This window comes from Corythoichthys intestinalis, chromosome 14 (assembly GCF_030265065.1).
Source record: "Corythoichthys intestinalis isolate RoL2023-P3 chromosome 14, ASM3026506v1, whole genome shotgun sequence".
Taxonomy (NCBI): Eukaryota; Metazoa; Chordata; class Actinopteri; order Syngnathiformes; family Syngnathidae; genus Corythoichthys; species Corythoichthys intestinalis.
Genome location: NC_080408.1, coordinates 3,296,595 through 3,313,295, shown reverse-complemented (window position 1 = coordinate 3,313,295; position 16,701 = coordinate 3,296,595). Strand labels below are relative to the sequence as shown.

Genomic DNA, 16,701 nt, shown 5'->3' with positions numbered 1-16,701 from the left:
CTATTTAATTGTTATTATTTTCATGTACTTATGTATTCCCTTAATGTTTTTATGCGTATTTGTTGAAAGAAAATGATAGCATCAAGGATTTGAAAAGTAGGACACAATAAATATTTTATTTTTATTTTATTTGTTCATTTTTCGAGTAGCTTATCCTCACGAGGGGGTAGTGGGGGTACTGGAACCTATTCCAAAAGACTATGGGCTGATTTGATTTTTCGGTTTGTTTTTTCTTTTGATTAACAAGGCAAAAAACAAATTTTCTTTTCGAATGTAATTAATTTATCGAGGAAAAAAATATTTTACAAAAAAAAAACAAAGGGAAATGGTGAAAACTATTGCATTTTTTTATTATAATTATAATTTTAAAAAATTTAAAGGGAAAAAAACATGGTAAAAAACAGTAAATATAGTCCTGTTACTGGACTACAGAAATTAATTTTGGTCCAAAACCTAAGTTGATGCACGTGATTTACCATATTGGCCCGAATATAAGACGGCCCGGGTTATAAGACGACCCCGTCTTTTTCAAGACTCAAGTTTGAAAAAAGACATTTGAACACCAAATTAATTTTTATACAGAATTACAGTACATCCGGAACAAATGATTACAACAATATATTTGAGAGAAAAAGCATGTTATTTTGCCTCATTCAAATCTTAATATCTGAACATTTAAATATGTAAACTAAAGTGCAATCACATTTGTAAATGAATGGCTTCTGGGTGTTTAAATGTAAATAAACCAATCTATTGTGATAAAACAACAAAATTGCAATAACTGCTTTAACCATCAAAGTGAAGTCTAACTGTAACTAGTCTTGAAACAAATCTGAATAAGGAAAAACATTGCAATAAAATAATGCAACCTGGTTAAACTTGAGAGTAGCTGAGATCTGTCATGACAGAACATCGCTTCAATGATATCTGGCGCCATTTGGGTATAAAGTCTAGACCTCGAATATAAGACGACCCCCACTTTTTCAGTCTTGTTTCAATGCAAAAAACACTGTCTTATATTCGGGCCAATACAGTACAATACTTTTGTACTTTTTGGATGGTTATTTTGGGGTACTTAAAGGGTTAATTCCGACTTTACACAGAAAATCAGGTTACGCCGCCAGCGTAGGAACGGAACTCGTTCGTAACCCGGAGACGACTTGTAGTTTTATCATTTCGCTTTCTCATTTATTTATTTATTTTTTAATTTGAGTTTCCAAATGATTTTTCAATTCAATTACATTTTAAAAATAATTTACAAAGAAAACAAAGGAAAATGTGGAAAACTATTGCATTTTTTATTATAATAATAATTTTAAAAAAAAAGATTTTGTGGGAGGGGTGTGTTAAAAAAATGTAAATATTGTCCTGTTACTGGACTACAGAAATTAATTTTGGTCCAAAACCTAAGTTGATGAACGTGATTTACTTTTTCGGAGCACCCACCTATGGGCCGCATCTGGCCCACGGGTGGGTGCGGGTTTACCGTACAGCATTTAATCATTTTTGTGACATTCCGGCGAAAGGTGAGAAACCCTTCAGTTGTCCCGAGTGCCAACAGACCTTCCGAATCAAGAAGACCTTGACCAAGCACATGGTGATCCACTCGGACCTCCGTCCGTTCAACTGCCAACAGTGCAACGCCACCTTCAAGAGAAAAGACAAGCTCAAGTATCACGTGGACCACGTGCACAGCGGACGCTTCCTCCAGCAGCCCGCCGACACCCAGACGGCAACGGTGGGCCACGCCGACGTCAGCGCTGAAGGACAGCGGCCCGCTTCCGGCTATCAGACTTCAGAGCTGGCCTTTTTAGAGAAGTACGCCCTGGCGCCCCAGTCCGCCGACACGGTTCCCCCCGCGAGAGCCGATCACATGCTAGACAGCCGAGAGCAGACGTACCTGGGAACGCTGCTGGGTTTGGACTCTACTTCCGCTGTGGAGAACATCTCAGAGCAAACTCACCGCTGAGAACCAAACGGAATACGCCAAAGAAATCCCACAGTCGTTGAGGTCAGTGAGGAGAAATTTCAAATCGGATTCAAATAGTTGTATGATGTTGCCGTCATTGGCGATGAATGAGTTAATCCTTTATAAGGCACTCATTGGCTGCCTATGCTGTCAAATTGGCACTAAAAGAAAAGTATGTTGCACGGTTGGTAGGGGGAGCTAATTGGTTAACTATTGAATGCTAATGGGGACATCTTGAGGCCAATTGGTGGTACTACTATGGCATATATACAGATAGTTTCCGGGTTAGCTGGCTATGCCGCTATGTAACCCGAATTCCCGCGGAAGTCGAAATTAACCCTTTAAGTACCCCAAAATACCCCCTTAACCTCAAAATAACTGTCCAAAAACATGTATTGTCTGTTACATTTGTGAGATAAAGTAAAAAATAAGGTATTGTTGTGAGGTACGTTGTGTTAAATGCTGTTACAGTGTATGGCAGTATTTTCAGTTATTTTGAGGGGAAAATAAATTAACTCTATTATATACGCTGCACACAGACTACTTTTTATTGTGTCTAAGTGTGAGTTTGTCAGTGTTGTCCCATGAAAAGATAAGACTATCTGCAGAAATGCGAGGAGTGTACTCCCTTTTGTGATACACTGTAGCTATTAGGAGTTATTCAGATAACTATAGCATAAAGAACATGCTAACAAGTTTACCGAAACATCAGTGTCACTCCAAAACACCAAAATTACATGTGAAATGATATAATATGTTAATAATTTCACACCTAAGTCGCTCCAGAGTATAAGTCGCAGCCAAACTATGAAAAAAAACATGACTTATAGTCTGAAAAATACGGTAATAGTCAAATCTTACATATGTCAAGCATTTACTGCACCTCAACAAAATATGAATACATAAATCACAAAAAGCACCAAAATATTATTCATTTCTGTCCAGGTTTTATTTACTACGAAATATTACACTATTTGTGATGATTATTACAAGGTATTCGTAAAGATCTTAATTAAAACAGCTGTTGTCAGATGGGTCCTCCGTCTTGACCTGCTAGCACGAACTCTAATGAAAAAAAGCAGAAGATTTAATCAGAATTAAACGACAACTTTACCTTATTTTTATTTAAGTAGTGCTGTATGATATGACGAATAGGGATGTGACAATGTGCAGTGGGGCAAATAAGTTTTTAGTCAACCACCAATTGTGCAAGTTCTCCTACTTGAAAAGATTAGAGAGGCCTGTAATTGTCAACATGGGTAAACCTCAACCATGAGAGACAGAATGTGTGAGAGAAAAAAAAATGAAAATCACATTGTTTGATTTTTAAAGAATTTATTTCCAAATTAGAGTGGAAAATAAGTATTTGGTCACCTACAAACAAGCAAGATTTCTGGCTGTCAAAGAGGTCTAACTTCTTCTAACGAGGTCTAACGAGGCTCCACTCGTTACCTGTATTAATGGCACCTGTTTTAACTCATTATCGGTATAAAAGACACCTGTCCACAAGCTCAGTCAGTCACACTCCAAACTCCACTATGGCCAAGACCAAAGAGCTGTCAAAAGACACCAGAGAAAAAATTGTAGACCTGCACCAGGCTGGGAAGACTGAATCTGCAATATGTAAAACGCTTGGTGTAAAGAAATCAACTGTGGGAGCAATTATTTGAAAACGGAAGACATACAAGACCACTGATAATCTCCCTCGATCTGGGGCTCCATGCAAGATCTCACCCCGTGGCGTCAAAATGACAACAAGAACAGTGAGCAAAAATCCCAGAACCACACGGGGGGACCTGGTGAATGACCTACAGAGAGCTGGGACCACAGTAACAAAGGCTACTTATCAGTAAAACAATGCGCCGCTAAGGATTCAAATCCTGCACTACCAGACGTGTCACCCTGCTGAAGCCAGTACAGTATGTGTTATGGTCAGATGAAACCAAAATAGAACTTTTTGGTAGAAACACAGGTTCTCTTGTTTGGAGGAGAAAGAATACTGAATTGCATCCGAAGAACACCATACCCACTGTGAAGCATGGGGGTGGAAACATCATGCTTTGGGGCTGCTTTTCTGCAAAGGGACCAGCACGACTGGTCAGAGCCATGTATCGAGAGATTTTGAGTGAAAATCTCCTTCCATCCGCAAGGGCATTGAAGATGAGACGTGGCTGGGTCTTTCAGCATGACAATGATCCCAAACACACTGCCAGGGCAACAAAGGAGTGGCTTCGTAAGAAGCATTTGAAGGTCCTGGAGTGGCCTAGCCAGTCTCCAGATCTCAACCCCATTGAAAATCTGTGGAGGTCTGTCGCCATAAATAGACCTGTTCCTGCAATGCACATTCTGGCCAGCCAGTAGCGCACTAACCTGAAACATTGATGGGATTCCATATGCCATAGTAGTGCCACTGATCGACCTCATGAGGTCGCCGAATCGCTTACTACTGCCAACCTTACATGAATAATACATGCAAGAAAATAGCAACACAAGCTCTTACTTTAGCGTCATTGACGCCGCTAGACGTCCAATTCATTTTTGACTTAGCGCCGTCAATGGACCCAATGAAAATGATACTATGCTAACTTAATATACAGTCAAAACTAGTAGATATATTTACATTTGAGCAAAAATATGTATGCTCCCATGTTGCTTCTCTTTACACTGTCATCATTGTTGTATCATTTTTCACCTATTAAAAATGTCTTATACGGTGATATTCCTAAATCACGATGAACTTTTTTTTTTCATATCACACAGCACTATTTTAGAGTCACTTACAAACTTCCGTTCCCACCAGTTGCAGCCTGAAACAAGCATACAAACATGTCAATCATAGTTTAGTTGTCTAATAAACAAATTATACTCACATTTGCCTAATATTATTCTTCCATTATTGCACCGCACCACCGAATAATGAGTCGTCAGCCAGTGGCCCGGGTTCACACACTCCAGTTCCACCGTCTCGCCATCGGTTAGGAATTTCACGCCGTCGAATTTTAACCTGGGGTGTTGATCCACGGAACAATAGGTTGCTGTACGCACAGAGCGAGGCGTTCGTTAGTTTACGCCACGTGCGAAAAATCGATGGCTCGTTTTTGACCTTTGCAAGTAGGCGTGGCGGACCACTGGCCGTTAGCGTAGCAGACCACTTTCTCCGGACCGACTCGTTTATAGAAACTGCCGCATTGGTATTTCAAAAACCTGCTGGTCCTTTTCATGATCTCGCCATCAGCGACAACGGGAGTGTCTCCACACCTGTCAACTAAAAGGGGAAAACTATTGGTGTAGTGTATGTGTAGTAATTGCAGAGTGTTTGTTGGGTACGGAAGTGTACAGCTGCCACATATTTTAAAAAAATAATAATAAAATAAATAAATCATCTTTATTAGGGTTGTTCCGATCATGTATTTTTGCTCCCGATCCGATCGTTTTAGTTTGAGTATCTGCCGATCCCGATATTTCCCGATCCGATTGCTTTTTTGTTTTGCTCCCGATTCAATTCCAATCATTCCCGATAATTTTTCCCGATCATATACATTTTGGCAATGCATTAAGAAAAAAATGAATAAAACTCGGACGAATATATACATTCAACATACAGTACATACAGTGGGGAGAACAAGTATTTGATACACTGCCGATTTTGCTTGTTTTCCCACTTGCAAGCCATGTAGAGGTCTGTAATTTGTATCATAAGTTCTCTTCAACTGTGAGGGACGGTATCTAATACAAAAATCCAGAAAATCACATTGTATAATTTTTAAATAATAAATTTGTATTTAACTGCATGAAATAAGTATTTGATACATTACCAACTAGTAAATATTTCGGCTCTTAGTTCTTTTTTAAGAACCCCTCCTGTTCTCCACTCATTACCAGAAGTAACTGCACCTGTTTGAACTTATCACCTGAAAAAAAAGACACCTGTTCACATGCTGAAACAAACAAACTCCAACCTCTCCACAATGGCCAAGACCTCAGAGCTGTGTAAGGACATCAGGGATAAAATAATAGACCTGCTACAGGAAAATAAGCAAGCAGCTTGGTGAGAAGGTAACAACTGTTGGAGCGATTACTAGAAAATGGAAGAAGTTCAAGTTGACTGTCAAACTGCCTCGTTCTGGGGCTCCATGCAAGATCTCACCTCGTGGGGCATCACTGATCATGAGGAAGGTGATGGATCAGCCCAGAACTACATGGCAGGACCTGGTCAATGACCTGAAGAGAGCTGGAACCACAGTCTCGATAAAACCATCGGAAACACATTATGCCGTCATGGATTAAAATCCTACAGCGCACGCAAGGTCCCGCTGCTGAAGCCAGTACATGTCCAGACACGTCTCAAGTTTGCCACTGACCATCTGGATGATCCAGAGGAGCAATGAGAGAAGGTCATGTGGTCGAATGAGACCAAAATTGAACTTTTTGGTCTAAACTCGGCTCGTCGTGTTTGGAGGAAAAAGAAGGATGAGTACAACCCCAAGAACACCATCCCAACCGTGAAACATGGAGGAGGAAACATTTTTTGGGGCTGCTTCTCTGCCAAGGGTACAGGACGACTGCACCGTATTGAGGGGAGGATGGATGGGGCTATGTATCGCCAGATCTTGGCTGACAACCTCCTTCCTTCAGTGAGAGCCCTGAAGATGTGTCGTGGCTGGATCTTCCAGCATGACAACGACCCTGGCTCCGTAAGAAGCATCTTAAGGTCCTGGAGTGGCCTAGCCAGTCACCAGATCTGAACCCGATAGAAAATCTATGGAGGGAGCTGAAAGTCCGTGTTGCCCGGCAGCAGCCCCGAAACCTGAAGGCTCTGGAGAAGATCTGCATGGAGGAGTGGGCCAAAATCCCTGCTGCAGTGTGTGCAAACCTTGTCAAGGACTACAGGAAACCTTTGGTAACTGTAATAGCGAACAAAGGTTTCTGTACCAAATATTAAGTTTGATTTTTTTGACGTCTCAAATACTTATTTCATGCAATTAAATGCAGATTTATTATTTAAAAATCATACAACGTGATGTTCTGGTTTTTTATATTAAATTCCGTCCCTCACAGTTGAAGAGAACTTATGATACAAATTACAGACCTCTACATGCTTTGCAAGTGGGAAAACGAGCAAAATTGGCAGTGTATCAAATACTTGTTCTTCCCACTGTAAGTCCTGTATTTGTTTATTATGACAATAAATCCTCAAGATGGCATTTACATTATTAACATTCTTTCTGTGAGGGGAATCCACGGATAGAAAGGCTTGTAATTCTTAAAGGATAAATGTGGCTTTGTATATTGCCATCTAGTGTATTGTTGAGCTTTCAGTAAATGATACTGTAGCCATTTAACTTCTGCCCAAATGCATGATGGGAAGTGCAACCATGCGTCGTGGTACCAATTGATGTATCTTCTCTGCGTTGGGAAATAACATAGGGTGTTAAGAAAAAGATCAACTACTACCTTACTTCCCCACATTGTTTCCCACGTTATTTCTAATCGTAGGGAGAGGGATTGTAAGGCTTCAGCCAATTAAAAAAATACTGTAGCCATTTAACTTCTGCCCAAATGCATGATGGGAAGTGCAACCATGCGTCGTGGTACCAATTGATGTATCTTCTCTGCGTTGGGAAATAACATAGGGTGTTAAGAAAAAGATCAACTACTACCTTACTTCCCCACATTGTTTCCCACGTTATTTCTAATCGTAGGGAGAGGGATTGTAAGGCTTCAGCCAATTAAAAAAAGGCTCCAAAGGCTGCCAAAATTCACTCTACTCATATTACGCACCCTTTGAGCTCTATATATATATATATATATATATATATATATATATATATATATATATATATACAGTAGGTAAAACGGCGCTATCACAGATTGAACGTGACAATGCGTGAGTGGGTCGTGCAGCGCTTGCGTTAATTGCGTTAAATATTTTAATGTGATAAAAAATTTTTTTAATTAATTACCGCCGTTAATGGGATAAATTTGATAACCCTACCTTAAGCCTAAACTCAAGACTCTGAATGAGTGTAACATATTATGTCTGTAACATTAAATACAATTAGAAAATGATTTACTTAAAAAATATATATATATTAAAAAAAGGCATGTCCGATATTCTTTTGCTGATTCCGATACTTTGGAAAATGACGTGATCGGCCCCGATCGATCGGGACATCTCTAATCATTATGTAAAAATGCTTAAACATCATGTGAAAATGTGATACCAGGTAAAAACGTAAAAACATGACAACTGTCATGAAAAAAGTGATATTCTGTTTTGACATGATAGTTCTCATGTTTTTACATCAATCAATCAATCAATCAATCAACTTCATTTGTATCGGCCCATTTTTTATAATGTTTTTATGTGCTAGTTGTTTTTACATCATAATTATCACCTTTTTACATGACAGTATCATGTGTTCACATGATAATCATGTTTTTACATGATAATAATTAATATCACATTTTTACATAATTGTTTTTTCTCGACTATCAAATTTTTTCATAACCTTTATTGTGATAGTTATGTTTTTACATGATAATTATCATGCTATTACATGATAATATCACGTGTTTACATATAATGATCACGTTTTTTCATAATTTTTTTTTCACGATCGTATCAAATTTTTTAAAATAACATTTTAACATGTTGTTTTACATGATAATTATGCTTTTACATGATAATTAGGTTTTTACATGATAATCATCACATTTTAATTAACATTTTTTGTTTCCCACAACAGTTTCACATTTTCTCATGATAATTTTTACGTGATAAGTGTTTTTAAATCAGTTATCAAATTCTACATGATAGTATCATGTGTTTACATGATAATGATGACGTTTTTACATGATAATAATAATCACATTTTTACATAATTGTTTCTTCACGATTGTATCACATTTTTTCCATAACATTTTTACGTGATATTTGTTTTTACATGATAATTATCACGCTTTTGCATGATATCACATGTTTACATGATAATGAGCAAGTTTTTTAAAGGTTTTTTTTTTACAATAGCATCACGTTTTTTCATGATAACATAATTACGTGATAGTTGCTTTTACATAACTATCACATTTTACATGACATTCTCACGTTTTTACATGATGATAATCATCACATTTTTAAGTGTTTTTTTCGCAATAGTGTCACATTTTTCGTAACACTGGTACGTGAGTTTTTTTTACACAATAATTATCACATTTTACATAATAATATCACCTGTTTACATGATAATGATCATGTTTTTACATAATTGTTTTTTCATGATCTTATCACATTTTATATAACATTTTTATGTGATAGTTATGTTTTAAATGATAATTATCAGGCTTTTACATGATAGTATCACATGTTCATATGATAATGATCACGTTTTTACATGATAATCACATTTACGTGATAATTGTTTTTTCACAATAGTATCAATTTTTCATAACATAATAGTTTAGTGATAGTTTTTACATCATTATCACGTGTTTACATGGTAATTATCACATTTTTACATGATAATTGTTTTTTTCACAATCTTATCACATTTTTTCCATAACATTTTATGTGATAGTTATGATTTTACATGATAATTGTCACGTTTTTACATGCTAATTGTGTTTTCACGGAAGTGTCACATTAACATTTTTACATACATGATCATCGTTACATCACATTTTTACCTGTCAGTAATCACGTTTTTACCTCATCCTATCATGTAAAAACATCATACTGGACTTTTTTGGAGTGTGGCAGCAATACACTTCTGTAGTTGTGGTATTACTAGTTTAACAAAAAGAAACAACAACAAAAATTTTTATACAGTACGTGAAAATGTAATTTCTGGAGTGTAGCGATGGTAGCGTTCCTGTGATATATTGGGTCAATTCCTTTTAATTTGGGGGCATTTCAGGGTAACTTCCGATACCATTGACATTCATGTTTGGCATCGACGTACTGTACATTGGTATCAATGGAAGCGACATTCATGGCCGTCATTGGCATGGACGTCCATGGCTGTCATTGGAATGGTTATACATGGGCGTCAATGGCATGGCCAGTTGAATGTCAATGGGCAATGGACATGAAGTTTTTGGTTAAAGATAAGCACCCATTGACGACAATAGACGTCCGGTCCATTCTGACTGGGACTGGCTGGCTGCGGACCTCTCCCAGTACGAATGGATTGGCCGTCAAAGAGTTCAATTGTCCAACATTTAGTAGCAAACGGATCAGAACATTGGTGAAGAATTAATATGTACTTGTAGTAACTTGTGGATGAGTGGAAGAGGTTCCGGTTGATGTTCCTGCATGATCCCGCCCACCATTTCCAGAACCACTACCGGGTCTTCTCCCTGCATTAAAAAAGTGATGAATAATACATGTATTCAAGTAAGCATATCAGATTAGGTATATTGAGGGTTTTTGTGTACTTATTACTATATACCAGTGCTTCTCAATTATTTTCTGTTACGCCCCCCCAAGGAAGACGTAAATGTTTCGCGCCCCCCCCAACTCTGCCGCCACTGTAAATAGTATCATTCGTCTATATTACTATTATAAGTACGCCTCAGCCTAACATTGTGTCCTTTTTTTTCTATTAAAGAAAAAAAGTAACATAGATCAACTTATAATAAAGTATAACTTTTTTAACATTGTGTTGCTTGTAACAGAAAAGACTTAATGCGCATCAGTTTGCCTGAAGTTAAAAAAAAAAAAAAAAGTCTGATACTGAAAAATAAAATGTAATAAAATCAGTAAATAATAACATATTCAAATTGATTAGAAACATTTACTCTTCAGGACAACATGCCAAAAAATTTGACCGAAAAAAAAAACAAAACTGAATAGAAGGGGGGAAAAAGGTCTCTGGACAGAAGGAAAGTTTTTATTTTCGCTGATTCACCACAGTGCTCACTGGTTTACTGATATAACACTGACAAAGCGGGACGATTGTGACAATTGGCAATATTCGGCACATTTTCGCTGAAAAACAATCAAGCGGCTTACCAATGAGATTGAGGTCGAATGTCTTTAAGTGGCGTCTTAACTGATTTGGCTTCTCCGCTATAATCATTTTTAGACTCAGTAAACAGTGGTCTTTCCTCATTTCCCACTATATTAAAAGTCAAAGGCAAACGGCCCGAAAAAAGCGCATTTTCGGCGGCCGAGGGAGAACCGTAGGTGAGGGCGGTGGTCGTGACGATCCCAAGCCGAAAACGGCACTTCTCGCCCGGACACGTGAGAAAGACAGTGGGTCGCTGCGTGAGTCCAGCTCTGCATGAGTCTCTTCCGTGTGCTCTTGCTTACTTCAAAAATACTGCACGCACTTTGAAAATGAGAGCGCCACTGCCACCCACGGAGTGGATGTGCAAGTACACTTTATTCTAGTACGGCAAAAAAAAAAAAAAAAAAAAAAGCATGTTCCCCGAGGTCACTCGCGCCCCCCCTGGCATCGCTCTGCGCCCCCCTGGGGGGGCGCGCCCCACCATTTGAGAAGTACTGTGCTATATACAGTGGGGAGAACAAGTATTTGATACACTGTCAATGGATTTTCCCGTTGGCAGTGTATCAAATACTTGTTCTCCCCAATGTGTGTATAAGGGCTGTCAAACGATTAAAATTTTTAATCGAGTTAATTACAGTTTAAAAATTAATTAATCGTAATTAATCGCAATTCAAACCATCTATAAAATATGCCAGATTTTTCTGTAAATTATATATACTGTAAAATAAATTGTTGGAATGGAAAGATAAGACACAAGATGGATATATACATTCAACATACGGTACATAAGGACTGTAGTGGGCATTTCACTCTACTGTCATTTAAATCTGTCTATGCTGTCCTCACTCCGAAGTGTCTACTTTTTCCAAAGCTGGACAGCTAGTGAACGACGCCTTAATAATCAGACTTCTTCCTTTTTCATCTGATTTATTAATAAAATAGCCTCAAACCATCCTCTTTAGACCGTCGTAAAACTACAACAAAAAAAAAGTACACAAGCATTGCATTAGCAACAACGTTAGCTTAGCACGCTATACAGGTTCACTAAACATAAACAAAAAGCACCTCATACAAAAAAAAATAGAACATTTCGCTTACTAACATAATATGTACATTCTTTACAACAACCATACTTACAGACAAATCTTGTCCAAGGATCATATAAGCACAACATTACAATGTAGGCGTCAGCCCGAGACGTCGTGCAGCCATATTGAACTGGCAAGAAAAAAAATAAACCATGTCGCAAAGCGACCACAAGAGTTCGCTGTTAGACAGCACAAAAAGCCTTGCTGTAAAACTTACCAAAAGGCAGAATATTGTCTGAGCGGGACATGTGCGTTAATTGCGTCAAATATTTTAACGTGATTAATTTTAAAAATTAATTACCGCGCGTTAACGCGATAATTTTGACAGCCCTAATATATATATACATACACATTATTGTACTCATTACTATATATACCTCCACTCGAAGGGATTGTCCCACTGCCGGTAGATGCTGTTGAACCACCTGGAGTTGGCTTTATTCCTTTTACTGTGGAAATTAGGGATAAAGGTTTATGCTAGATATCTGCTAGGAACATATTTTACATCAGACAAAATAAGACAGCAGAAACAAAAATGTGATCACAGTACTGACTGACTTCCAACTTTCTTACATACAGTGGTATGGAAAAGTATCTGAACCTTTTGGAATTTCTGCATAAAATCATCAAATGTGATCTGATCCTTGTTAAAATCACACAGATGAAAAAACTGCTTTAACTAAACCTATAAATGTTTGGGTGGTTTATCATATTTTAATAAGGGTAGCATGCAAACAATGATACAAGGGGGAAAAATAAGTAAGTGAAACTTCACATTTAATATTTTGTGCTCCCCCTCTTTGGCAGCAATAACTTCAACCAGACACTTCCTGTAGCTGAAGCTCAATTTAAATTGTATTTGTCTATTTGACATGTCATTATTTGATGTACTCTGGAGGTTGAATAATTTTTTAACACAACTGTTTATATTGAGATTTTAATGTCGAGTGATGATGTCACTCTCAGCCCCGCAAAGTCATAAAAAAGCTGTTTGTGTGACGCTATACTGCCCCATAATCCCCCCTCCCCCCTGCATGCTGTTCTTTGACCTAGGTGTGTGGTGAGGAGTCCGAGGACCTCCGGTAGTTGGAAACAAATGGTGTGACCCCTATAAACCGTGTTCGAGCAAATAGTGAAAATTCTTACACCAGGTTTATTATGGGGATTTCAAAAAAACATTAATAATACATAATTTTTTCATATAAAGTTGTATACTTTGATATTTAATTAAAAAAAAAAAAAAGCTGGATTAGGCTGCTAAAGACAGTGGATCCCTCATCATCTGGGTGAAGAGCACAATAGGTAAGAATAACACCGAGTGCAAGAATATTCAGGTATAAAATCCAACCATTATAAACACAATTACAATGTTGTTGTTCTATAACATTTTATGTCATTACTTTATTAAGTATTAGGTCCTAGAGTTGTAAAATATGGATAGTAATGAAATAATAGTTTTGAAAGAAAAAAAAAATGCTCATGGTGGCTCAGTGAACATCTGATGTGGTTTGTTCTGCTCAGATGAACAAGTTGAGGAAGGAAGATTTTATATAGAGGTTGAAGGAAGAAAATAGGTAAAGACTGAGTCACAGCCAGAAGGTGTTGATGACAGTGTTGATTTCTATTCACTATTTCACCCTCCCAATTAAAATCTGTCACAGTCACAGCCAATTAAACTGTAAATCTGTTTAAAATAGAAGTTATGTTGTTGTGAGGTGTATTAAATTCCTGCTCATGTGCCTTATCAGCAACTGCTCCTCCATCGGTCTCTGCACAGCCCTGTTGTAGAATCGTTTCCTGATCCCGATAATAATAAATGTTCTTGATTGAACTTACCACAGGGTGGAGCTGGCGACCACGTTCCAAAGATGCAAAAAATGGCCTTTTTTTGCGTTCCCTCCACAGTAAAGCCATCTTCACACTCAAAGAGTAATTCCGTATCGGAAGCGTAAACATCTTGGTGAGGGTTATTGATGATGACCGCATGGGGAATTTTAGGAGGCGCGTCGCACGCCTGCTGGCTTCCTGTTTTAAAAAGAGTTCAATAACGGAAACGGAACACTACGTATCTTCAATAAATGGGACACATACGCTCGCAGGTTGGTACGGAGAGCCATGTTCCATTGACACATGAAGCTGTCGCGTCATAATTTTTGTAGGAATATCCGGCATCGCATTTGACCCTGATCACGAAACCATTTTCGTACCAACCCGAGGCGCTCCAAGTGAATTTTCCATTCGGGATAAATGGTGGAATGCAGTTGTTGATATCTGGGGAAGATAAATTCAGAACATCTTGGCACCTGCAAAAATATATTTTCATCTGTTTGTGGTATTCTAAGTTTAGTGCTGCAACGATTAATCGGTTAACTCGAGTAATTCGATGAGAAAAATACTTCGAATCAAATTTAGCTGCTTCGATGGTTCGTTTAATTCAAGTGGTGTTGTAATGGTTTGTTTTGAAAGTGTTTGCAGTCACTTTTATTGATTTGGGTGGATACACTGCGCTGTAGTGGCAACAGTGAATATGCCATAACTGGTCTGACATGGCTAAACCCAGCTGGTCCCTGTTAAGACCAACATAAGGTAGGTTTTGGTTTGAGCTAATATGTTTGCTTATTCATCCATTATTTATTTCAGAAGTATATTTATGTGGAAGTATGTGTTTGAACAATTTAAGAGCATTGTAAAAAAAAAAGAGCAGCTAGCTTAAATGCTATAAAATGCTGTTTTGTTTTTTGCAACGCTCTTAACAAATCTTTCAAACACATATTCCCACAAAAAACTGCTAGCTTAAAAAGTCAGCTAGCTTAAATGCTATAAAATGTTTTTTTACAACTCTCTTAAAAATCGTTCAAACACGTATCCCCACAAAAAAAAAACTGCTAGCTTAAAAAGTCAGCTCACCTAATTGCTATTGAATGCCAACTTTTTTTTTTTTTTTACAACGCTCTTAACAAATCGTTCCAACACATATTCCCACAAAAAAACTGCTAGCTTAAAAAGTCAGCTAGCTTAAATGTTGTAAAATGCTAACTTTTTTTTTACAATGCTCTTACATCGTTCAAACACATATTCCCACAAAAAAAAAAAAAAAACTGCTAGCTTAAAGTCAGCTATCTTAAATGCTATAAAATGCTAACTTTATTTTTGCAATGCTCTTCACAAATCGTTCAAACACATATTCCCACAAGAAACTGCATGCTTAAAAAGTAATCCGGCTTAAATGCTATAAAATATTAACTTTTTTATTATACAACACTCTTAAAAAATCGTTCAAACTCATATTCCCACAGAAAAAATCTGCTAGCTTAAAACGTCAGCTAGCTGGAATGCTATAAAATGCAAATTTTTTTTTTTTTTTTTTTTTTTACAATGCTCTTAGCAAATCGTTCAAACATATTCCCACGAAAAACTGCTAGCTTAAAAAGTCAACTAGCTTAAATACTATAAAATGCTTTTTTACAACGTTCTTAACAAATCATTCAAAACACACACATTTCCCACATAAAAAAAATGATCATTTAAAAAGTAAGCTCGCTTAAATGCTATAACATGCTACTTTTTTTTTTTTTTTACAATGCTCTTAGCAAATTGTTCAAACACATTCCCACGAAAAACTGCCAGCTTAAAAAGTCAACTAGCTTAAATACTATAAAATGCTTTTTTACAACGTTCTTAACAAATCATTCAAAACACACACATATTTTCCCGCATAAAAAAAATGATAATTTAAAAAGTCAGCTCGCTTAAATGCTATAAAATGCTTTTTTTCTACAACGTTCTTAACAAATCTTTCATATACTTTCCCACAAGAAAATGATCATTTAAAAAGTAAGCTCGCTTAAATGCTATAATATGCTTTTTTTTTTTTTTTTACAATGCTCTTAACAAATTGTTCAAACACATATTCCCACAAAAAAACTCCTAAATATACTTCAAAACTAAATTATGAATGCATAAACAATCATATCAGCTCAAACAAAAACTAACAACCTTATGTTGGTCTTAACAAGGAGCAGCTGGACTCAGCCATGTTATGCCATGAGTCATGTCCTCTTCACCGTTGCCACGAGAGGGCAGTCCATCCACCCAAATAAAAAAACTAAATGCAAACACTTTCTAAACAAACCATTAGTTCTAAACAAACCATTACAACGTCACTCTAACTAAACGAATCCTCGAAGCGGCAAAATTTGATTTGAAGTTTTTGTTTTTATTAATCATTATAGCTCTACTACATTAAACCTTTGTTAACTTACCAATACATTGCGGCTGAGTGGCCCATTTGCCATCCAGACACGTGGTGGTTGCCCACCAACCTTGCGTCGCCGGTTTGAGTCCCTTTTCACACGCGAACGACAACGTTGCCCCATGCGAATATATGTCCTGTTCAGGAACGATATAACCTCCGTCCAGAGTCGGCGCTTGACAGGGGCGTCCCTCTGAAATCATTGACTGTAAAAAACCAACACAGCCGTGTTCTCCACACGTCCAAATCAGGAATATCCACGCAAAATACTTCTTCGACGTTCCCGCTAGCACCATCGTTTAAAAAAAAAATGCTTCGAAAACGTTAATTCTAATGCCGTTGGTTCCGTCGTGCTCTATGGTCAGTCAATAGTTTCAGCTC

At 37.4% G+C, this 16,701-nt stretch overlaps 2 protein-coding genes across 2 annotated transcripts in view; one reads left to right on the top strand and one right to left on the bottom strand.

Annotated features, from left to right (window-relative positions):
- The window catches only part of zbtb41 (zinc finger and BTB domain containing 41), a 20,383-nt gene extending 14,802 nt beyond the window's left edge, over positions 1-5,581 (top strand). Inside the window, exon 11 of the mRNA XM_057856996.1 lies at positions 1,527-5,581. Within this exon, the coding sequence (XP_057712979.1) occupies positions 1,527-1,969 (443 nt within the window). The 3' untranslated portion in view covers positions 1,970-5,581. The remainder of the gene's footprint in view (positions 1-1,526) is intronic.
- LOC130929654 (complement factor H-like) lies at positions 2,895-16,701 on the bottom strand. Its single transcript, XM_057856998.1, has 9 exons — positions 16,331-16,701; positions 14,160-14,339; positions 13,905-14,093; positions 12,446-12,517; positions 10,235-10,327; positions 5,073-5,234; positions 4,840-5,004; positions 4,751-4,776; positions 2,895-3,034 (listed from the first exon to the last, which is right to left on the bottom strand). Exons 1-9 carry the CDS (start codon positions 16,614-16,616, stop codon positions 3,023-3,025), a joined length of 1,185 nt encoding a protein of 394 aa, XP_057712981.1. The 5' UTR covers positions 16,617-16,701; the 3' UTR covers positions 2,895-3,022.